The sequence below is a fragment of the Sciurus vulgaris genome (assembly GCF_902686455.1).
Source record: "Sciurus vulgaris genome assembly, chromosome: 4".
NCBI lineage: Eukaryota > Metazoa > Chordata > Mammalia > Rodentia > Sciuridae > Sciurus > Sciurus vulgaris.
Window position 1 is genome coordinate 147,672,327 of NC_136464.1, and position 24,428 is coordinate 147,696,754.

The 24,428-nt window shown below is 43.3% G+C and overlaps 1 protein-coding gene across 1 annotated transcript; it reads right to left on the reverse strand.

Moving 5' to 3' along the window:
- Window positions 1–399: 399 nt before the first annotated feature.
- Window positions 400–23,281, reverse strand: EBPL (EBP like). The gene is made up of 4 exons (XM_079137683.1): window positions 23,069–23,281; window positions 6,684–6,753; window positions 2,996–3,134; window positions 400–1,024 (listed from the first exon to the last, which is right to left on the reverse strand). Exons 1-4 carry the CDS (start codon window positions 23,237–23,239, stop codon window positions 784–786), a joined length of 621 nt encoding a protein of 206 aa, XP_078993809.1. The 5' UTR covers window positions 23,240–23,281; the 3' UTR covers window positions 400–783.
- Window positions 23,282–24,428: the final 1,147 nt, after the last annotated feature.

A 24,428-nucleotide genomic window follows, 5' to 3' on the forward strand; every position in this document is an offset into this window, starting at 1 on the left:
TAATTATGAATGATGCTGCCATTTTGGTGCACATATCAGTCAATTGTGTGAAGTCTGTAACTAGGAGTCAAATTGCTGGGTTACAGGGTACAGGTACTCAGTTAAGCACCTAGAGAGGGCTCCTGGTGACCACAGAGTTACCACCAGTGAGGCCACCACTGGGGTCACTCAGTGCACAGACCCTCTATTCCTCCTGGAAGTTCCTCCTGGTAGTTCCTGGAACTACCCAAGAAGTTGAACACTTGGGAGTGTGAGTGTTAAAACCTTCACATGACTTCACTTGTCAGTACAAAAGGACAGGGGGAGAGAAGGAGGGTTTATGTTGGCAACCAGAAGGGACTATTGAGACCAAAGAGGAAGCATCGTCTTTTCTGGATAAAGAATTAATGTAACACTCTCTACAGTATTCTATAATAATTATCTTTATTAAAGTAGAATGATTAATGCCAGCCATAAAAATGCACAATTAAATGTGATTATTACAAGTTACAATTTATTTACCCCTACTTTTCCCCCCCAGTGCTAGGAATCAAACCCAGGGCCTTGTACATGCCAGGCAAGTGCTCTACCACTGAGCTATACCCCCGGCCCTCTCTTTTTCTTATTTTGCTATTTAATTAATAACAACCACCACTACAACAATGACAACGAACACTTAGCATCTTACAATCAACTTGAAACAGGTTGTTCAGGAATAATAAGGAAAAAAATCAAGTATAGACTGGAACGTTCGCTCCATTCTGGTTCCTCAGACAAGACAGTAGTGTTGATGACTTTGAAAAGTCACCAGAGCTTCTTCCCTACTCCGGTTCCTTTGTGATGCATCCTCCTGAGTTCTACCCACGACTGCCACAGTAGCAGTCCTGGGATCAGAACCCACACACCATTAAAAAACACCAGGTAGACCCAAAAGTAGAACCGATTGTCGGTGTCCAGGTTGGGGCTTCCAAGAAGCCACTCTGGGAAGAAGGTCATCCAGTCACCATATAGTTCACACACGCACAGGGTGATCTGTATGAAATGCCTGCCGCAGAGAAAGAAGCAAGGAATGAACTACAGCTCGGCACCGCTCGGCACCCTGGGTTATGACACCCTTTCCGTAAGGGCAGCATCAGTGCAGTCTTGGCTGCAGAAAAGCTCTCTGGGGCTGGGGATGTGGCTCTGTGGTGGAGCGCTTGCCTAGTATGTGTGAGGCACTGGGTTCGATTCTCAGCACCACATAAAAATGAATAATAAAAAAAAAAAAGAATAAAGGTACTGTGTCCATCTATAGCTAAAAATTAAAAAAAAGAAAAGAAAAGCTCTCTGAAGCTGGCCTCAGGTTTTGTGTAGGGCTCCTTTGATGGGGCAAACCAAATTAATCTAAGAAGACTAGTCCTTTCTGGAGAAGCTGCATTGCCCTTTCTAGTAGATTAGTAGATTATTCTTGGAGTTAAATAAGGATCCCTGATACGTAGGTAAAGGGTCACACGCTGTGTCTGGCACACAGTCAGTATTCCCTGATGCAAGCATTGCATGTCCCTGTGAGGATGAACACACGGGTGCATGAAGCGTGTCTGCAGCCACGGTCATGGGGCCCAAAATACAGTCAGGCGCCAAGGAGAAACTCAATTTTGATTGACAACTATTGCCATAAAATTGGGTGAGGAAAAGTAAATTAATGACCTTGGAGTCCCCTTTCAAATCTGAGGCTTTATGATGAAATTTTAAATAATACTTCCTCAATATCAGATAGTAGAAAATGGAGTGCAATTGTACCAACCTGACATTGTTTGAGGGCCTCATTCCCCAGGTTGCCATCTATTTACCCAGGTCACTTCAGAGAATGGGTAATTGTTCATCTTCCTCCTCTGCCTCCCTAACCCTCCACAACCTGTTTCTAAAAACATCTCATTTATTTTTTTAGTATTGGAGACTGAATCCAGGGGCACTTTACCACTGAGCTACATCCCAACCCTTTTTATTATTTTTATTTTTATTTTATTTTTTAAAATGTCTTTTTCATATATACCTTTATTTTATTTATTTATATTTATGCAGTGCTGAGGATAGAACCCAGTGCCTCATACATCCTAGGCAAGTACTCTACCACTCAGCCAAGCCCAGCCCCTTTATTTTTTATTTTGAGACAGGGTCTTGCTAAATGATTGAGGCTCTTACTAAATTGCTGAGGCTGGCCTCAAACTTCTGATCCTCCTGTTCCAGCCTCCCAAGTCACTGGGATTACAGGTGTGCACAACCACACCTGGTCTCCTATTTAACTTGTGTGTCTAACTCAGAAATAAGTAGAAGAGTTTAATTTATGTCAAGTGAGAAAGAAGTTTTCTAGAGTGATTTAGGTAAAAGAGGAAAATATTACTCTTTTATTCTCCAAAATACTGGTGTCCAATCAGCCAACACTATTAACATCACTCTTGTTTTTCTAGAGATAGGGTGATTACCAGAATTTTATTTCTTATTTAAAGAAAAAAAAATTTTTTTTTTTTGGTACCGGGGATTGAACCCAGGGATGTTAACAATTGAGCCACATCCCCAGCCCTGTTTTGTACTTTATTTAAAGACAGGGTCTCACTGAGTTGCTTAGGCCTCACTAAGTTGCTGAGGCTGGCTTTGAACTCGCCATCCTCCTGCCTCAGCCTCCCAAACTGCTGGGATGACAGGATGAACCACTGTGCCTGGCTCTCATATTTTTTATTTTGAACGATACCAAATTTTCCTGGTGTACTGTGACCCTCATCTAATACCACACAATTTTCATTTGTATTCTACTTAAAAAAATTTTTTTTTAGTTGTAGATGGACACATGTCTTTATTTATTATTATGTGGTGCTGAGGATCAAAGCCAGTGCCTCAGACATTCGAGGCAAGCGCTCTACCACTGAGCCCCAGCCCCAGCCCCTGTATTCTACTTTTTATCTCACAGATAAATATAGTCACAGCTACTCCAAATGTCACTCCGTTTCTTCTCTTTTCGGAAGAACAGCAGAACACTTACCGATAGTATTTGTCTTTGACTATGGCATAAATGAGGAACAATGCCAGAAACCCATCCAGGACAACCGTCAGAATTTCCAAAGACACGATGGTTGGATCGAAATAAAGCCACCTTGCATCAGCTTTGCCATATTCTTTCCCTAAAGATAAAACATTGTTGTTAGTCATCTGGCAAATGTTTGCTTTTTTCAAGACAGTTAATGAAGATGACCTTTTTCCCTAAAAAAGAAGATCAAAAGAATACTTGCTATTCTCTTTACATTCTTCATAACAACAGCAGGTTATAGTTGTAAAGTAATTTACAGTTTCCAAAGTGCCTGCACAAATGTGCCCTCTCTATCCTTGAGCCTAGCAAAATTCTACATTAAGTCAACATAGTCAGTCTTTAATAATGATGTCTGGGAATGCATTGAAATTCCTTATTTCAATATTTCAATATAGCTGGGGGCAATGGTGCATACTTGTAATCCCAGCAGCTCTGGAGGCTAAGGCAGGAGGATTGCAAATTCAAAGCCAGCCTCGGCAAATTAGTGAGGCTCTAAGCAACTTAGTGAGACCCTGTCTCAAAAAAAATAAATAAATAAAAAGGGCTGGGGATGTGGCTCAGTGGTTAAGCACCCTGGGTTCAATCCCCAGTACCAAAAAAAAAAAAAAAAAAGAGAGAGAGAGAGAGAGTTCAGTATCTGATTGGTCTCAGCAGTGCAAACCTCTAGTTTCAGAATGGTCAGAGGAAGGATCTCTTGGGGTCAGGCAAAGTTTTTTCATGAAAAGCTGTCCTGAAAGAAAGGACAATAAACAGGGTTCTTTACTTAATGAGATAACACACAAGGTAGGCTGCCAGGAGGTCCCCCACGAGGCCACAAAAAGTCATCCAGCCTGTCCTTAGCTGACCCTGTCCTGAAATAACTATCCTAGGGGAAAGCAATGGAGCACTGAAAAACAAAGATTCCCCCTGAACTGAAACATACATACAGTGGGCAAGGTGTATCGACCAGTGCACCCCAAATTTAAGGAAACGTCACTTAAGTAAAATGCCAATGCTTTAGGAACCCGGAGATGAGTGGGTTTAAAACTAAACAACCTCATTCATTCTTCTTTCACTCAGCAAGTCTCTGAGCTCCCAGGGCGCTTCTGTGCTAGGCCTCCAGAATGCAGCAGCACCCAGGCCACACCTCTGCCCATATGTGACGCACACCAGAGGAGCCAAAACCTGCAGAGCAATGCTTAGAGAAGATAGGGACTGGAGGAGGTGGCACTGACACCCAAAGAGGGGGATGAGGGCCAGCTTCCTAGGTAGGACGTTCCGATCACTTCTCTTCACCGTGCTGGGAAGGGGGGAGTCCCACTTGGTGGGCCACAGAGATGGCGGAACACACCTGACGCTGGACGGAGGAGGAGGATGGCCGATACGAGTCATATTTGCTCAAGTGTGGGCAAGAGGTCACTACATCTTTAGGGCCACATGGAGGATGCACCTGGGAACATGGAGGTAGGCACGGTTGTAACTGAAAGGTGGGGATGCCCTGGTTCCCCTGACAAGGGTGATTGACTTGCTTGAATAGCTCTGTGGGTTGGCAGGGAACTGAGCCTGCTCCCTAGAGACAAGCAGGCAAGACACCCGGCTGCCACGATCAGGAGGGCTGACAGTTAGGGAAACTTATCCAAGGAAGCACAGTGGGGTGGGGGCCTTGCTAGTTAGTCATTGGAGGCCCTTGACTGATGTCAAGGCACAGAGTATGGATTTTGATTTGGGGCCTTCAGCCTCCAGGGGTAACTCTGAAACTGGATGAGGGGTAAGAGTGTTTCAGGGAGGAGCATGCCAATGGCCGGGGGCTGAGAACAGATGTCTGAAAGCACAGATAAGCTGGCAAAGCTAAGAAGATGGTTAAGGAGGCAGGATGGATGGAGTGGGCCCTGCTGCCCCCTAGTCCTCTCTCTGGCTTCTCCTGCTGCAGAACTTGGACCTCTCTTTGTTAGTTAAACACCTACACAACCAAAGGGCAAACGGGAGCATCCAAGAGCACAGTGGTGTGGTCATTTCCATTTATTTTGTGATTAATAGCTGGGCTTAGTCAGAGGCTTAGAGAGAAAGATACAAACTAATGGCTGGAGGAGGTTTCCACCAGCTGAGCCACTGCTGTGTGCTTGACCAGGGTGGAGATGAGGACATGTTGAGGGTTCTCATGCTTACAGCTGGCCTACAGCCTGGTGAAGCCAAGGGCAGGACATGGGACAATGCCTGGGGGACCCCAGTCCAGACCCTCTGAGTCAGAATCTGCATTTGAACAAGATTGCCAGGTGATTTTGTGAACCGTGGGGTCTGGGAAACACTACTTACTTTTTACTTGTATGAAAATAAAGGGTATCTTCATTAAAGTTTTTACTTCTTTAAGGTAAACAATGTAAATGTGAAGATGACTGAGAAAGATCATGTTATACACTCCCACATCATGGGATTAAGCCAAATAGGAGTGATTTACTTTCTTTTTAAAAATTTTATGGACACAATATCTTTGTTTTATTTTTTAATTTATTTTTATGTGATGCTAAGGATGGAATCCAGTGCCTCACACATGCTAGGCAAGTGCTCTACCACTGAGCTGTCAGAGGTGGTCATGTGGCTTCTAACAAAGGGGACCAGAGGGACACTCACCAAGGAGGAGCAGTGACTCAGTCTGGATCCCCCCAGCCTCTGGGCTTCACCAGCAAAGCTGAATACAAAGGCTCACCAACCAGCTGCAGGCTGCTTCCAGCCTGGCCCTGGCAGTGAAGGAGCAGGATTCAGACACCCAGGGTGACCACTGCGTAGTACATGAGGCAGCAAAGACAACACGTGTTCAGAAGCACAAATCAACTAACTCAATTCTCTAGAGGTTTTCTAGCACTAGTGGAGGACAGCAACCCCACACAGACCTGGGGCTGGAGGCTGTGGTTTCATACATGGAAGAAGCGTGATGGGGCGGGGGTGAACCCCGGTGGCGAGTGCCGGCTTAGCGCACCAAGGTTTGGTCGCAGCAAGCCGGCAAGCAGGTAGAGCACCAAACAATGCAGTCACCGATGCACAGTCTGAAAGCTGTTATCCTGAGCAAGGAGTTTTTCAAGAGTGTCCAAGACGCTACTGCGGGGCTCCTGTACGGGTCAGAATGACACCGTCCCTGCTGGGAAGCTGAAACTGACCGGGCGCTGGCTGATTTACAGTGGGCACCACGAAGGCACAGAAAGCCTGTTAACACCTCGGCGAGGCAGGACGAGTTTGAGAAGTCGTAAGAAGACACAGATGTACAATAAGGAGAAAGCTGATACTAAGGGTATGAAAACATCCCCACCATTCCAGTCTGAAGGCTGGAAGCTCTTCAATCTGCCCTCGGACATTTTTAGTGCACATCTTTACTGAGTCGTAATCGCACACCGCACAACTCACCTGTTTAAAGGCAGGTTTTATTATAGTCCCAGACTTGAATCAACACAGTCCAGCTCTGAAGAAAGAAGCCCCTGCCCGTCAGCAGTCACTCTTCAATCCTCCCAACTCTCCCGGCCCACGCCCGGCCCCCAGCAACCCCGCATCTATGATCCCTTTCTACCCAGGCACCTTCTGAAAGGCACCCTGCCGCAGCCTGTGTTCCACTGACGGCCACACTCGCAGTTAATGTCTTCTGACATTTCAAATGCAAATCGTTTTAATTACTTACATAAGGAAGCAATCAAGCCTTCGGAATCAGCAACATTTCCTACCAACGATAAGTAGACAAAAGGGCCTTCCTAGAGAAAAGAAAACCAAGACATGCTCTGGTTTAGCACCGCAACCACAGGATGGCACCACAGGATGGCGGTGCAGACGCAGGACACCGCGCCCGGCCCGCCTCCGCCCGCCCGCCCCACATCCTGGTCGCAGCCTTGGGTGTGAACAGAGAGCCCGCCACGCGGGACCCGCCAAGGGGGTATGTCCAGAGCTAAAGCACAATACTTGTCAGTTTTCAACCAGTGACATAAATGAAATCAGAGGTGTGTTCTTACATGGAAAAAAATAGGTGAAAATGTGCACAAAGAAAGCGCCTAACTGTTGCATTAAAAAGATAAGCTCTTTAATTATTCCAGAGATCTTAAATCTTTAAGAAAATTCTTAGAGTGGTTCGGGTTTTTTTGTTTTTTGTTTTTTACCCTCAAAGAAAAACAAAAAATCCAAGCACTCTCTTAACAAAAATGGTAACTGAATGTCTATAACAGTAACCCCCTTGTGTAAGGGCAACTTTAGGAAGACAAGAATGTTTTCGGGCTCTCTCTTGTCATTTAAGTAATGAACTATCTGTATTTCTCACTGAAGGGCTTCTTTGCCTAAGCTTTTAAGAAAACAAACTACTAGAATTCACTGGGGTATCATCTTGCTCCCTTAAATAACTTTTGTTGCTGTCAATACAAATCCCCTTATTGGGGATTGCAACCAAGACTGCCTTCGAACAACCATCCATTTGTTTATTTAGCAGTGCTGGGGATTAAACCCAGGGTGCTTTTACTACTAAGCTACAGCCCCAGCCCTTTTAAGACAGGGTCTTGCCCAATTGCTGAGACTGGCCTTAATTTTGTGAACCTCCTGCCTCAGCCTCCTGAGTCTCTGGGATTGCAGGCATGTGCCACCACACCCAGCTGTCTCTCTCTTTTTTAATCAAAATGATCACTTATTTGACATTAAAATAGTCTTTGCTTCTCCTCTCCTCACTTTCAGTACCACTTTCTAGGGTTACCATTTTTAATCATTTCTGTGGATTGCCTCCCTAATTATGTATCTTCCTTAGGCTGCTCTTCCTGAAAAGTTTACTTTATACCACTTCCCCTCTCCTTTCCAGTTTTTCGTAGCTATGTCATTCTTCTATTAGTTACCCAAATGTGTAACTCACGTCATAAATTGAAAACCTAGGCTCATTCAATCATCAATGTGGCACAATTTCCCGACTTCCTCTCATCTAACAAGATCATGAGACCCACCACACACTGCCTCCCCCTTTTCCCCACTTTGTATGGACATTATTGAGATTAGTTACATTTCCATTAAGGTTACATAACCATATTTATCTTCCCTGTTTTATCTGCCAGTGAATTCTAAAAGCTGAAAAGCATTCAAGGGGCTGGGGCTGTAGCTCAGTGGCAGGGCGCTTGCCTAGCATGTGTGACGCACTGGGTTCCATCCTCAGCACCACATAGAGATAAAATAAGTAAAATCAAAAGTATTGTAAAAAAAAGAAAAGAAAAGCATTCAATAGCATTTCTAATATTGTGATTATAGAAATATCATTCATTGCAGTGGGTCACAATTTCTTTTTTTTTTTTTTAATATTTATTTTGGGGGCTGGGGATATAGCTCAGTTGGTAGAATGCTTGCTTTGCAAGCACAAGGCCCTGGGTTCAATCCCCAGCACCGCAAAAAAGAAAAAAAAAATTTATTTTGTTGTTGATGGGCCTTTATTTATTTAAATTTACATACAGTGCTGACCATAGAACCCAGTGCCTCACACATGAGGCAAGCACTCTGCCACTGAGTCACACGCCCAGTCCATGGGTCACAATTTCTACAGCTCCAGAACCAAGTCCTGTGTCATTTAAGAATAACTGCAACTGCAAATGGAGTATCTTTTCTTACTTTATGAATGTCTCAAAATCATGCTATGATATTAGTCTGCTTCACATTTGGGCCATGACTTATTTGTAAGCTATTTTTGCTTATCCTAAAGTTTGTAATTGCCTTTCTTTTCTTTCTTTCTCTCTCTGATTGAGAGAAGAAATCTGTCTATCTCATGAATCTCCCAGTTTCTTACCTGTATTAACCTTTGTTAAACAGAGATTTTAAAGCTGCTTTGCACTTTCTTGATATTGTTAGTCACTTAACTGACAAATGTGGTTTGTATATGTAAAAATTATACTCTTTAAAGGACATTAATTCATATATGAAGTAAATAACTATTTTTACACAAATAAGTACTCCTTAGTTTCCTTATTTTGTAACACTTTATTTTCACTAGCCAATTTTTTATTTTTAGCAGTGAAAAAAATCCACTTTACTTCCTTGGCTTGATATGGGAACTTTCTAGACAAAGTACCACTGTCCTGGCCAGTAGGGGCAATGGAGCTGGGCTGAATTTGACCCTTCCTAGGCCTTAGTTCATCTATCTATAGAAGAAGGACTTGCTAAAATTAGATTGTGGATCTCATCCAAAACCTAGATGTGACTTCCACAAACAACCTCTTCCACTGGGCCCATAAGCAAAACATGGATTCTGACACTGGGTTAAGGACCTTTTCTTAGAAGCAACTGAGGGTAAGAACGAGATGGAGAGAGACCTGTAAATTAATAACATGCAGGGATCTACGAGTACAGAACTAATTTGTTCTACTTCATATCTGCCTGTTGAAGTTCTACTCATTCTACTCAGCTCAAACTCCCCTTATTATTTTAAAGTATTATTTGTTCTTTTTAGTTATACATAACAATAGACTGTATTTTGACATATCATGCATACATGGGGTATAACTTCCCATTCTTGTGGTTAAATTCGATGTGGAGTTTCACTGGTGGTGTATTCATATAAGAACATAGGAAAGTTATGTCCAATTCACTCTACAGTCTTTCCCATTCCATCTCCCTCCCTTCCCTTCATCCCCCTTTTCTAATACAATGAACTTCTATCCCCCGCCCCACAATTGTGTGTTAGCATCCACATATCAGAACGTTTGGTCTTTGTTTTTTGGGGATTGGCTTATTTCACTCAGCATGATAGCCTCCAGTTCCAAATGCCCTAATTCCATTCTTCTTTATGGCTGAGTAATATCCCATTGTGTATATATATATACCACATTTTCTTTATATGTTCATCTGTTGAAGGGCACCTATGTTGGTTCCATAGCTTAGCATTGTGAATTGAGCTGCTATAAACATTGATGTGGCCACATCACTTAGTATGCTGATTTTAAGTCCTTTGGGTATATGCTGAGGAGTGGGCTAACTGGGTCAAATGGCGGTTCCAGTCCCAGTTTTCTGAGAAATCCCCACACTGCTTTCCAGGATGGATGCATCAATTTGTAGTCCCACCAGCAATGTATGAGTGTACCTTTGTCCCTACTTCTCAACAACATTTATTTTCAAACCCCCTTTATTCTAAGAAACCCTCCAGAACTTCTTGTGAGGATGAATTTCTCACTCCCCTATAACTCACAGGTCATTAAACTGGTTTCTATGATCATCAGCTATCTGCTGCATATGGATCTTCAGCTCCCATTAGATCACATTATCTCTGGTGTCTGGTATATTGTCATCTCCATTTCAGAATCCTAAAGACTCTAGGAAGATTTTTGTGTTCAATGTTTGTTAATCTTGAAGTAATGACAAGTTCACACCATGAATCGCCTAAAAAGGAGGATGCCCTGATGAGGCTTTTAAATACACTATGTATTTCTTACTACATTAGTGTCCTAAATCTAAAGACAGTATATATATATATATATTTTTTTTATATGAATATATACGTTATAGTGTTATAATGAATATATTTGTGCCTTCAAATGCTGATCAGATATAATCCAGGAAGCAGATTGTACTGATTCTCTTGACAGAAGGTAGGTGCCCCTCTGTTATGGTTTGGCTATGAGGTTTCCCCAAAAGCTCCTGTATTAATGCAGGAATGTTCAGAGGTGCAATAACTGGATTATGAGAGCTGCAACCTAACTAGTCCATCCTAATTTGAACAGGCTGACTGGGTGGTACTATAAGCAGGAGGGGTGTGACTGGAGGGGGTCGGGTCACTGGTGGCAGCCCTGGAAGGGTTCATCTTCCCTGTGACCTCTTCTGGCTGCCAAGAATGAGCAGCACTCCTCCACCAGAACTTCCCGCCATGATGTGCTCCCTCACCTTGGGCCCAGAGCAATGGAGTCTGCCACGTATGGACAGAGACCTCTGAAATCGTGAGTCCCAAATAAACTTTCCCTCCTCTAAATTTTTCTTGTTGGATATTTTGGTCACAGAGACAATAAGCTGACTAATACACCCTCTTACACCAAAACTGACTTCTTCATCTCTTCCTCCAAACTGCCAGCTCTCTTGGGGCAAATGCATGATACACAGCACATGCTAATAAATGTTTACTAAAATAATAAGAAATAAAAGGAGGAGAGAGGATAAAGACAAGAGGTTTTTTTTTTTTTTTTTTTTTTTTTTTTTTTTTTTTTTTTTTTTTTTCAAAGCAACAAATATTCCACTTAAAAGTGGGGCAAAAGAAATGGCAAGACATTTCACCAAAGAGGATATATGGATGGCAAATGCACACATGAGGTGTTCAACAACATTAGCCATCAGGGAAATACAAATGAAAACCACCATGAAGGTCACCCTATCACTGTCAGAATGGTTTAAATGAAAAAGCATGGTAATGCCAAATGCTGGCAATGATGTGGAGAAAACAACCATTCACATATTATTCGCAGGATAACAGTGGTACAGCCACTCTGGGAAACTAGAGTTCAGTGATTCCTTCCAAACTAAACATGCAATGGCCACATGACCCAGTGGTTGCATGCTTGAGTATCCCAGAAAAATAAAAACTTATGTTCATGTAAAAACAAGGACACAAATGTTCACAGCAGTTTTATTTGTAATAGCTAAACCTGGATGTCCTGCAACGATCAAGGGTTAAACAAAAACACCATGGACTGTACAGCAATCAGAAGGAACCAACTAACTGCTGACACAGACAACCACTTGGATGATTCTCCAGGGAACCAAACTGAGTAAAAAGAGCAACCCTCAAAATATGATATACATTATGATTCTATGTATATAACCTTTTTTTTTTTTTAATCAGGGATTGAACTCAGGGGCACTCAACCACTGAGCCACATCCCCAGCCCTCTTTTGTATTTTATTTAGAGACAGGGTCTCACTGAGTTGCTTAGCGTCTTGCTTTTGCTGAGGCTGGCTTTGAACTTGCAATCCTCCAGCCTCAGTCTCCAGAACTGCTGGGATTACAGGCATGCGCCACTGCACCTGGCTGTATATATTTTTTGAAATGACATTTCAAATCATTTCAGGATTCAAATCATTTCAAATGATTTAGAGGATCTGTAAAATTTGAGAAATGGAGGACACATTAATGGTTGCCAAGAATTAGGGACTAGAGGTATGTGTAGTTATAAAAGGAAACATGAGACTTTCAGGGTATTAGAACTATTCAATATCTTGACTATTGTGGTGGACACACAAACCTACCTGGCTGATAAAATCATATAGAACACACACGCATAAATAAAACTGGGAAACCCAAGTAAAAAGTGGACCATATTCATGTCTATCTCCTGGTTGTGATATTAAACTATTGTTTTACAAAATCATACCATTGGGCGGAACCTAGGGAAAGTATCCACAGGAGTGCCGCCATTTTGTGTTCCCACCGGAAATGTACTGGGTTCTGATTTTGTATGTCCCTGGCCAACACTCACTAGTTTCCTTTATTGTTATTGTTGCTGTTTTAATGTCATCTTAATGAGTGTGAGGTAGTATGTCACTGTGTATCTCGACTTGTAGTTCCCTAATGATTAGGGATGTTGAGCATCTTTTCATGCACTTATTGATCATGTGTATGTACCCTTTGGAGAAAGGTCTACTCACAGTCTTTGTCCATCTTCGAGTTGTTTGCTTTGTTGTTGTTAAAAATGTAAAAGTTTTAAAATGCAGATATCACCACCCTGGTACTTGTCTTAGCCTGTTTTCTCTTACTATAACAAAATACTTGAAGCTGGAACTTTTTCAGAAAAGAGGTTTATTTAGCATATGGTTCTGGAGGTCCAAGAATATGTACTGGGCTCTGGCGGGGCCTTCTGGCTCTATCACAACATGGTGGATGGCATGATGGTAGGAAAAGGTGTGAGCGAGAAAGATCACAAGGTGAGAAGGAAACAAGAGGAATTCAGGGAACAGGCTCACTCTTTTTTTTAACACCCATTCTCCTAAGGACTTACTCACTCCTCAAGATCAGTATCTGTCCCTTCCTGGGTGATGCCGCCATGACCTGTTTACCTTGCACTAGGTAAATTTTCCTAAAGGTTTAGGTTCCTAAAGTTCCACACCGTAACACCACCACACTGGAGGCCAAGCTTCTCGCATGTGAACCCTTGTAGGGACAGACTCAAACCAAATCCAAACACAACAGTCACTACACACAGGGGCCTAGGCCACTCCATGAGCAAGATGAACAGATGATATTGCTAAAGTCAAAGCACTGGGTAACGCAGGGCAGGGGCCACTTCCTATGGACCTTAGGACAAGCTCTGTCAATTCACCTTGGGAGCAAAGAGTCTGTGGCAACTCTTCAGTGGCTACTCCCTTGTTGCCCAGTAGCTTCCTCTTTTGTCTTTTAAACCCCAGTGAATCCTTCCCTCCTTCATGCCACCTCTCAACCTGGCCAGAGTTCTGTCACTCACTCACTAGGCTGAATGACAACCATGTGTTTCTCCATCCAACTCCCCACGGAGGAAGCTCCTTGAAGACAGGCCGTGTGTTGATTACAAGCAATAAACACCACAGACAATCCCAGGCGGATTCCCCCGACTCTGCACAGCTGTTCTTGAACCAGGTAGCATTAGTTGGGTCACCTAATTTCTTTGTCCTCAGTTTTTTATAAGTTACCGCAGAGATGGGTTGGGTCCAGAGGCATAGTTTGCAAAGATTCACTGAATAGAGAAAATGCTTCGAATGACAGGGCAAGAGGACCCCGGCAGTCACAGGACAGGTCTGGTGGGCCAGTGGGGATCAGCACTGTCTAAATGCCAGATCTGACTTTTCCTAGGTGGTACAGCAGTTCTTCATACTGCCTTTATGTTTTCCATAAAAAGAGAGTCACGCAGGTGCACAAATGCTTGGTTTCTCTCTTCATAAAGTAGGCAGCACTCACAACTATCTAATTCTTTCCTCAGAACAACTCCAAGGGCTGGTGATCCCTCCCTACAAGATCAAACTTGCTTACCACTGTAATAGCTTTTTGTTACCCAAACCAAACGTGAGATGAGATAACTTTAAATGAAAGGTTTATTTAGCCCACAGTTTTGGAGGCAGGACCTCGCCCCTTGACAAACAGCAAAGTGCAGGGTGTGTGTGGAGGAAGGATCACATGTCCAGTGGGAAAGCAGGAAGAGGGAGGGCCAGGCTTGGTCCTTCGTAACCACCTCTCGGGAGAAGTGCTGAGGGGTTGCACAAGAACTGCCATAATCCCTTTTGAGGGCAGCAGTCCCAGTGACCCAAGGACCTCTCAGTAGGCCCCGCCTCTTGAAGGTTCCACCACCTCCCAAGACCAGCACCCTGGGGATCAAGCCTCCAACACATGGACCTTTGGGTGACACCTACACCACAGCCGCCCCTATCACGTCTGAAAAAGGACCGAGCGGAAAGTGGTGACCACGTCAGTATCAACGTTCCAGTCGGTACCTCTGAAAGGCTCTGTGGTTTCACATTGGCCTGTTCTGACTCCAAAGAGCTCAGGAGAATGGAGGTCAACAGACACAGGCCAATGGCTGCAGGCTGCGCTGTGTACAGCTCTCTCTCCAACAGCAGCAGATTCACTTCAAAACTGAGTAAACAAGGCGCTGGCGGCAGGGCCACTGCTTCAGAAGCAGACAGCTATTATGGTTCTGAGAGTCCTTGGGGGTTCCCAAACCAAATCTGTTCTAACCACACAGAGACCCAGAATGGAAAGCATTAGTTATTATGTGCCAAGGGCCAAAATTATCTGTAGAATTGCAAAGAATGGAGACGGGTACTAAGTTCTTTCCATGAATTCACGCTTTGTATTAATGAACTATAAAAGTAACTTTGTTCTTCCCCCTTAAAGTTATTTCTAGGCTCTGGAGCATGAAATTTGTATTGACTGGCGGAATCAACATGGAAGGTTATCCACTCTGGAAGCCTTTGATCACAACCTACCGTCAAGACCAGCCCTCTGGGACGAATCACGTGGGAAGTTCTAGGTTCAGATGCAGGGGGCATGGGACCCGGCAAAGGGCACCTGTGGGGTATTGCAATAACTGGGAAGGCAGAACCTGAAGAGGTGTAGGTGTAAGAGTAGTATGGGAATCTGGAGATAAGCCTGAGCAAAAACAAGCACAGCGGGCCCTTGGTATCAGTGGATCCATGTCCTTGGATTCAACCAACTGGGGATCAAAACTGTACTTAGGCATAAAACGGTCATGTCTGTACTGAATATTTACAGACTTTTCCCCTTGTCATTACTTCCTAAGCAATACAGTAAAACCACCATTCACACAACATCCACATGGCGTTAGATACTACGAGTCATCAAGAGCCAGGCGTGATGGCGCACACCTGTAATCCCAACAACACAGGAGGCTGAGGCAGGAGGATCACAAGTTTGAAGTCAGTCTCAGCAACTTATGAAGGCCCTCAGCAATTTAAACAAGACACTGTCTCAAAATTTTTAAAAAGAGAGGATGGGGATTAGCTCAGTGGTAAAAGGCTCCTGGGTTTAATTTCCAGTATCTAAAAAAAAAAAAAAAAAAACCACAGCAACTTGTCCAAGCTGAACAATGCATCGCTCAGAAACCAGTGGTTGGCAGCCCTTTGAGAGCCCAAACTAAGGTGCTGCTTGTCCTCTGAACTCAATTCTTGATCTTGCGGTCTCAAAGGTCCCCTGCCTGTCTTCACACGTCTTACAGGCAAGCAGGGGGCTCAGACCACGGGAAGGGCTACAGTGCTCAGAGTTCCAGACTGCTTGAGGCTGAGCTGCTCCAGGACCCTCTTCAGTGTAGGTCTGGATCAGCCTGAGCACACTCAGTGGACGGCACACAGCACATCAAGAAGCAAAAGCAAGCCACTACTACTCTTCCGCCCTATCAAAGTGGTGTTTCAGCAGTCGTTACTGTGAGTCCCCCAATGATTTGCACCTCAACAAACCACAGGGCAAACCTGCTTACTTCTGCAGGGGCAGCCACCAGGCAGATGATGCGTGAACACTTTGAGCATGTGGAGCACACAAGCGCACACACATGCTAAAACAAACAAAATGGGATGTGGGCTTCAACCTGGTGGCACTTTTCAACACTCCTCAATTGTCAAAGCACTCCTTGACAAAAGCCAAGAGGCATTTTCAGATTTTGAGTCTGGCAGCATGTTTGGTTTAAAAGAGATACTTGGGTAAAAAGAAAGGAAAGACAATGGCCATTAAAAAACAAACAAACAAACAAACAAACAAAAACCAGAAAGAAAGGAAACAACGCTCATTATTCATATTCTCTCTTTAAATTACCTGTGTGTGCCCTTTTGGTAAGAACTCGCACATCAAATTGCCACCCCTGCTGTCCTTCTTGACTCTGGGCGACACTTGCTGGGTAAATTCTCTCTTGCTGTCCATTTAATATACTAACTTTAGCTGGGTGTAGCACAGGTTTGTAACCCCAGTTACTAGGGAGGCTGAGGCAGGAGGATCCAAGTTTGAGGCCAGCTTCAGCAACTGAGCAAGGCCCTGTCTCAAAACAAAAAACAGAAAGGGCTGGGGATGTAGCTCTGTGATAGAGCCCTTACTAGTATGTATGAGGCCCTGGGTTCAATGCCCAGTACCACAAACAACTAAATAAACAGTAACAACAACAAAAATGAAAACAACTGAAACTCCTCTTTTATTTATTTAAGAAAACTTAAAGTTCTGGATACCCTGACACTTGACTTAAAAAATATAGGACACTTCCTACTGGATGTTTAAAACATGATTGAATTATGTAATTGAGCTGCTAACAAAAATCAGCTTAAAAACTAGAATGTATCATGGCAAATAAAATAAAATTAAGTAACAAAAGTCAGTCTCATTTTTCTCTTAAGATGTTCCAGACCTATTTTTTTTTGGGGGGGGGGGGCACTGAACCCAGGGCCTCATGCTTCATAGGCGAGCATTCTACCAAATGAGCTATATCCCCAGCCCCAAAACCTATTACTTTAACAACATATTTTACAGACTTTAAGACACCTGCGAGTCAAAGCTCAGAGAAAACAAATGTCCTCCTTATGTGAACCACTGCTATCTAACTTAAGCAACCAATTTACAGAGAATGCTCAATTTACTCATTGCAATCCATAAGAAAAAAATTGGCATAAAGATGGCTTTATAAAAATAGAAAATACAAAAAGAGGCCCAAGTTATATTTGAAGGTATTTGTGAGTTTTTTTTTTTTTTTTTTTAAGTGTGTGTGAATGAAAACCCAGAGAAAACAGTGTGACATTCATTAAGAGTGGGAGGACAAAGTGGGGTAAGAACAGAATCCCTGTGTAAACCCTGTCAACAGTTAGCATCTTCAAATCTGACTCACAAAATCTCAGCCTAATCAGACTGGCTGTTTCCGAGTCATGGCAAGAGCAGACATTGTTTCTGGAGGTATCAGCTGCTGTAGGCCTCCAGCAGTCCCCACAACAAGACACAGGTGACTTCAGATATTACGTTTGCGTCCATCATCCACCTAATGAAATGATGACTGCCATTTGACGGAACCAGGGCCCCCAGAGATGTTGTCACCTAACACTCAGAGTGGACTGCGCTCCCTCTCAGCCCTGCCCAGAGATATGCAGTTCTATCTGTCTGTCAACTCAGCAGTACTGGCTCTTAAGTTTCTATCAACTGCACACCAGCATTAACAGTGTGGACTGGGGGTCTGCTCTCATGCTGCTCTCAAGCACTAGGCAGAGTGCTTGCGTAACATGCACAGAGCCCTGGGTTTGATCCATCCCCAGCATGGCAAAGAAAATCTTGCTGATTCTCTTATGTTTTGTTTTCCACATAAAAGATCCCCCACCTCTGTAATTTGGTGCTCCCTATACTTATCATAGTTTGGTAAAGTCTAGTTTTTTGTTTTTTAGTACCAGGGATTGAACCCAGGGCACTTAACCACTGAGCCACATCCCCAGCCCTTTTTTGTATTTTATTTCAAGACAGGGTCTTGCCAAGTTGCTTAGGGACTCGCTAATTGTTGAGGCTGGCTTTGAACTTGGGATCCTCCTGCCTCAGCCTCCCTAGCTGCTGGGATTAAAGGTGTGTGCCACCATACCCAGATGGTAAAGTCTACTTTTAAACAAAGCATTTACTTTCTGCCTACTTGACCATCCCTCCAAAATGCTGAAGCTACCAATGAGTATTTTTCTCTTTTATATCCCCTCATTTTTTTTTTTTTAACCAAGCGTGTTATAGTAAGAACCATTTATTGAACAAGGGTACAAGGAAAAGTTTCAGTAGGAGATGAGAGAAAGTCCTGGATCCCTGGGAAACTGGTTGGTCCCCCAAGTAGGGAGATCAAGAAGAGGCCAAGTGAGGATATGAGAAGTGCCCGTAGCTGCAAGGTGCTCCCTGAGTGTGAGGGGAGTCTGGCTGGCTGGCTGTGCCGCTGAATCCATCTTTTTTTTTTTTTTTTTCAAGTTTTTATTTGTTCTTTTTATGAATCCATCTTATTAAGGAGCATGAAGCACTGGAAAATGTCAAAGCTCTTCCAATTGTGGGGCCACCAAACCTCCAACACCACTGCTCTGCAGAAGCCGGGGTTAGCATGATCAAACTTCCCTAGGAGGTTCTCCATGGTGCTGGCCATTGCCAGCAGGCTGGATCTTGGTTGCAGAGTTCCACCCAACCACGTACATTTTTACAGTGATCATGGAAATATGCAATTTATACAAATTTTGTCCTAAAAGACAGTGACTGACATAGAGAAATCTGACATCTTAGATCTCTGAACAATTTGAGGCTCAAAGTGCAAATGACTAATAATTACTATAAACTAAAAGGACAGAATCAATTCTTTCATTCATTCAACATCAGTAAATACAAAGAATAGCTTCAATACACCGATCACCATCCCAGGTACTTCAGAGAGCGGGGAAGACAAAATAAAGGGCTGGGATGTAGCCCGGGGCAACGCACTTCCCTGGCCTGCATGAGGCCCTGCCTTCCATCCCCAGCAATGGAAAAAAAAAAAAATATGTTTAGTGTTATAAAGAAAAAACTGGGACCAGATTTCCTCTAGAATATCTTCCCCATTTCAAAGGAAATAAAAATTCTGTAGCATTAAAATGTTTTGAAGTATGGACACTTCTTCCTTACACAAAAAAATTTAGGTCAGTTACAACAAAAACATTCAACTAAGTGATAAACTACACATCAGAATTAAAAAAAATTAATTAGTTATAAAAAGGAGTAATAATCCAAATCAGAGATCGATCAGAACATATTTACACAGCTATCTTTTGTTGTTATTATAGAGCTTCAATATAGTTCTGAGTTTCCAGGCAGTTCAAGAGAAAAGTGAGAAATATTTATATTGTTCTTACTTTCAGAAAAGAATAAACAAATCAATTTTTAGGAGGAAGTGAATTTCTCCTTACGCTTATCTGAAAAACAGACTTCTCATATAGGTTTCACATTGAGAGTGACATTAGTAACTACTGTTTCTCACATGAAACAGGAGAAAAATTCTGCTATTCCATAGTTCTAAGAGGACATTTTGTCTGTGCCAAGTATGGCACCTGATACCCAAGTAAGCACAAAAGTATTTACAAAAATAAGGAACAATGTATGAGAACAGGAGAGCATTCTGAGATTCAGCTGCACAGACAGCCACCCCTATTACTCAATGACACCATCTTGTTTATGATGCTAGAAAACAGATTGGATTTTGGTCTGCCCAAGTACCAGGGCTGCCCACGCACACCACAAAAAATGGATGATGGATCCCCATGACAGCTTTCAATCTGGCAGCACTTCTAGGCTTGACATCAACACACAGCTAACCCCACTGTGATTCACCAGGTCTGACAAACAGAATGAGGACTACGAAGTCATTTACTAGGAGGACATTTTAGAGCAAAACCGATGAATGAGGACACCGGTGAGAGACAACAGAGCTAGGGACAGACTATGGATAAAAGGGCAACTTGAGACCTGGTGCTACAGCAAGGGGTAGGGAAGAGAGTGAGGTTCTAGTAGTGGAAGTTCGGGACAGAGGAGGGATACCTGAAAGAGGGCAATGTCCAAAATCCACAAATCAACAGAGAGCTAAGCTCTAGTCATTTAGAAAATAATAAGGAGGGCTGGGATTGTGGTTCAGTGGTAGCGTGCTTGCCTGGCACTCAAGAAGCCCTGGGTTCGATCCTCAGCACCACATAAAAAAATAAAATAAAGGTATTGTGTCTGCCTACAACTAAAAAGTATATTTAAAAAAAAAAGAAAGAAAATAATAAGAGAAACAGGAATTATGAGCCAGGAAATATGGACAAAATATACATTGTGCTACTTTGTTGCTCTAAAATCCTTTGATGGCTACCTACACCACAATAAAATTCAAATACTTTCCTTTTATTCAAGCTCCCAGCTGGACCTGCCACATCTGTCTTATGTGAGCCCTGTACTCTGAATAATTCTGAACTTTGAGATGCTCCCCATACACAGGCATGCACATCCTGCCTCATGCTTCTGGCCGTGCCTATAATGGGGAATAACTGCCAAGCACCAGTACGGGACATGCTGCTGGTAATGTCTGAGAAATGGTGAGCCAAACAACTTATTTCTTTATGTAGGTTGCCAGTGCCCCTGTGGGAAGTCCACCTGCCCTCCACTCTAGGCTGACCTAGAGACCAGCACTGAATGGGGTCCAATGTGATCACCTTCTGGTTGGGCATCTGTGATATAAACCACCCCTGGGAATGTTTGGTTTGAAACTCCAACAGCAGAGTTCTGTGTCTGGTGGCAGCCAGCAAACCCATGCACTGCCCCCATCTGGTAAGGCAGTGGGGGTAAGGAGAGGCAGTTCAGGTCCCACTGAATGAGTTGTGGTTTCAGTTTGGCTCATCCCTTATTTCCAGGTATTCTTTTTAAAATTTTTTTTAAAATTACTTTTTATTTGTCAATGGATCTTTTATTTTATTTATGTGTGGTGCTGAGTATTGAACCCAGGGCCTCACACCAGCCAGGCAAGTGCTCTACCACTGAGCCACAACTCTAGCCCCCAGGGGTATTCTTTCAATAAACTCCCAACCAAAGACAATAAAGGCATATATTTTCCTTGCAGGTCTCAACTGCTTAATTCAAGTGCCATGAAATATCTCTGAGATGTATGCACAAATGTTGGTGGAAACACTTTGTAATATCAAATAAAAATGAGTTCATTAATGTGGGTTAAATTTTGTAAGAAGCATCTCAATTTCAGAGACATTAAAATGTAATGAAAGGGCTCACAGTAGTTACATCTTTAATGATTGTAATATGTGGAAAAATGTGCATCTTAGACTTGAAGAACTGAGGTACAGTATATTCACACAGGAACACACAGTATGTTCACAAAGGAACACTTTGTTCACAGTATGTTCACAGTATGTTCACAAAGGAACACTTTGAGTCAAGAAAGGTAAATGCCTCAAGAAGGGGCTGTGCAGAGAATATTGCCTTCAGAACAGGAAGCAGGAAGACCAGAACATAATTCCATACATCAGATGATACCTCAAGGCCCCATCAACAAAGTTATGTGTCAAGTTACCTGGAACAATGTGTTTGCAAAGTAGATTTACTCTTAAACTAGGTGATGGACATGCAGACATATATTTTTAGTATTTTTATACCTTTTTTTATGCCTAAAATGTAATTTTTTTTTTTTTTTTTTAACTTTTGGGTAGTGGGTATCGAACCCAGGGACATTTTACCACTGAGTTCCATTCCTATTCCTTTTTACTTTTTATTTTAAGACAGGGTCTTGGGGGTCTCTTCCTCTGGAGACGGCCCACATTCTCCCTTGAATGAGTATCTATTTTCATAAATAAATCTGTGTCTGATGGGAGGGGAAAAAAAAAAGAGTCTTGCTAAGTTGCTGAGGCTGGCTTTGAACTTGGGAGCCTCCAGTCTCAGTCTCCTGAGTCGCTGGGACTACAGGTGTGTTCCACTGTGCCAGGCATAAACTGTTTTTTTTACTGGGTTGAGCAACCGGTTTAATACCCCTGTTCTTTGGCAGATTTTGTGTTCAAGGGATAGTTTAAAACTCAATTCTATAAACAAAGGAGGTGAGGAAAATATTCATGGTCTCTTATCTCCCACATTATTAGGAAAGAAGAAATTTTGTAATTCCAGCAACTCAGGTATAGACATATATTTAAGTGGTAAATATCCACACCTAGATGATTATCGAAAACTTTCCTTCCTTTTTCTTTCTCAATATTACAGACTTTGACTTTATATTAAAGATCTATCTAGATTTAAGCCAGGTCAAATTTACAAACAAGAAGATATTTTGGCATAATTAAAAAAAGTTTTAAAAAGTGTGTGGGTGGGGGCATTTCAACAGAATCCTCTTAAACGCAGCCATATTGGCTATTTTATAAAGAGAGGTGTATTTTTAAGGACACATGTTTCCACACAGCTTAGAGCTATACAGAGTTTAAGCTCTGGAGTCAGAGGAAAGCAACTCAGAATTATTCCAGCTTCGTGGCACTGGAAAGTCACCTACTTTAAAGGATCTTTTTCACTTCTGTAAAATGGGGAGAATAAGTAGTTTATGGGATGTTTTAAGAAAAAAATTTAAATACAGTACTGTGCCAGGCACACAGTAGGTGCCCAATAAATGTGATTATTAGTTATGGCGGGACTTTTGTTTGCTTTGGTGCAGGTTCTGCGATTCGAAAAGGCCCTAAATTCTAAGGGCTTTTTTTTTTTTTTTTTTTCAATTCAACACTTATATGTAGGTAACAAAGGCAAGGAAGCCAAGGTTCTCGCTTCTGAGCAGCTCACAATCAAACAGAAACTCTTGCAGCAGTTCTCAGGGCTTTTGTTTTGCTTTAAGTTTGGTACAGGAATTGGGCGCTCCGTCCACCGACGTGGAGTCAGAACTCCCGGCCAGGCAGCATCTGGACCCAGGCCACGCGCGCCCGTCTCAGATCCCGCCCGGTCCCGCCGGACTTCCACCACCGGGAAGAAAAGTCGCTGGATGCCGTCATCCCGAAGGTCCAGGAGGCTCCCTGGGGTCGGGAGGGGTGGCCTAAAGGGAGGCAGCCGCCCGGAGCCACGGCACTTACCAGCACCAAGTGCACCAGGGCGTCGTAGCAGAGCCAGGCCAGCGCGCCGCGGTCCGCCGCCCCGCGCCCACGGCCCAGGCGGAGCCCCAGCGCGCAGCCCGCCGCCAGCAGCGCGGCGCACAGCCCCAGCGAGCGGCCCGCCGCCGCCCCCAGCTCCCAGCCGGCCTCCATGCCGCAGCCACCCGCTTGCTGGCCGCGCGGGGCGCGCGGGAAGAAGGCGGAGCCGCGGGAGGGCGGGGCGCGGCTCCCCTCCGGCCACGCCTCCAGGCCGGCCAGAGGAGCCCAGAGGTTCATCAGCTGTTCCTGCCGTGCAGGTCCAGGAATCTGGATGGGGCCTGCAAACCAGTTCACCCGCCTCCACCAAACCTGCTCCAGGCTAATCCCAAAGCACCCATCATAGGGGCACACATTTTTTATACGGTTTGATTTTTTTTTTTTTTTGGGGGGGGGGGTTACTGGGGTTTGAACCTAGGGGGCGCTTCACCACGGAGCTACAACCCAGGTTCTTTTTATGTACTTATTTTAAGACAGGGTCTCACTAAATTGCTGAGGCTAGTCTCTGGAGTCGCTGGGATGATAGGCGTGTGCCACCACGCCAGGCTGATGCGTCTTGATTTTTTTTTTTCTTTTAAGGGTCAAAACTTTAACCACAAAGTTAAGGTCTGATGAAAATTTTGACAGGAGACCAGACAAATTTTGGGACGAAATTGTCTAATTGGCCTTGCAAGTCTTCCCTAAGAGATGCTAAGCAAAGATGTTTGCATTGACCAGCAGGCTTTTTAAAGCTCATGTGGCTATTATTTCCATTTCTCAAAAACCCCCCAAAAAAGTAGCAAAAGTATGGGTAAGAGAAGCAATAAGTCACATCAGGATGGCACTAGATGCTTTTACCTACCTTATTTCACTTCACCCTGTGAGGTCGGTGAAATACGCCAGTCACAAGACGCACTGTATGATTCCACTTTCATGAGTTATCTAAAGTAGTCAGATTCATTGAAACTTTAAACCCATTGAAAACTTCTCTTTCCTCTTCCCCCACTCTCTGCCAAGTATCATCCTATGTTGATTGTGGAGACTGATTGCACAACACTATTGAACTGAATGGTTAAGATTGTAAATTTTGTTATCTGTATTTTATGATTTAAAAAAATGACTGCCAGTGGTTCAAAATCTTTTTCCCCTAGTCACTTCCTATACCATTTTTTAATGTAGTAGGTATCAGATAAAATTACCTTTTGTTTACACATTTATTGCTAGTCTCATGCCACTATAACAATAATCTCCATAGAGCCATGGGATTGTGACTGGCTTGTTTACTGTATCCATGACACCTACTAGAGTTTAACATATACTAATTGCT

Coding starts and splice junctions, on each gene's coding strand:
- EBPL (XM_079137683.1), bottom strand. CDS start 23,239: ATGGAGGCCGGCTGGGAGCTGGGGGCGGCGGCGGGCCGCTCGCTGGGG. Junction 6,754..23,068: donor CCCTGGTGCACTTGGTGCTG/GTAAGTGCCGTG, acceptor TCTTTTCTCTAG/GAAGGCCCTTTTGTCTACTT. Junction 3,135..6,683: donor AGGCTTGATTGCTTCCTTAT/GTAAGTAATTAA, acceptor TTTTATCTTTAG/GGAAAGAATATGGCAAAGCT.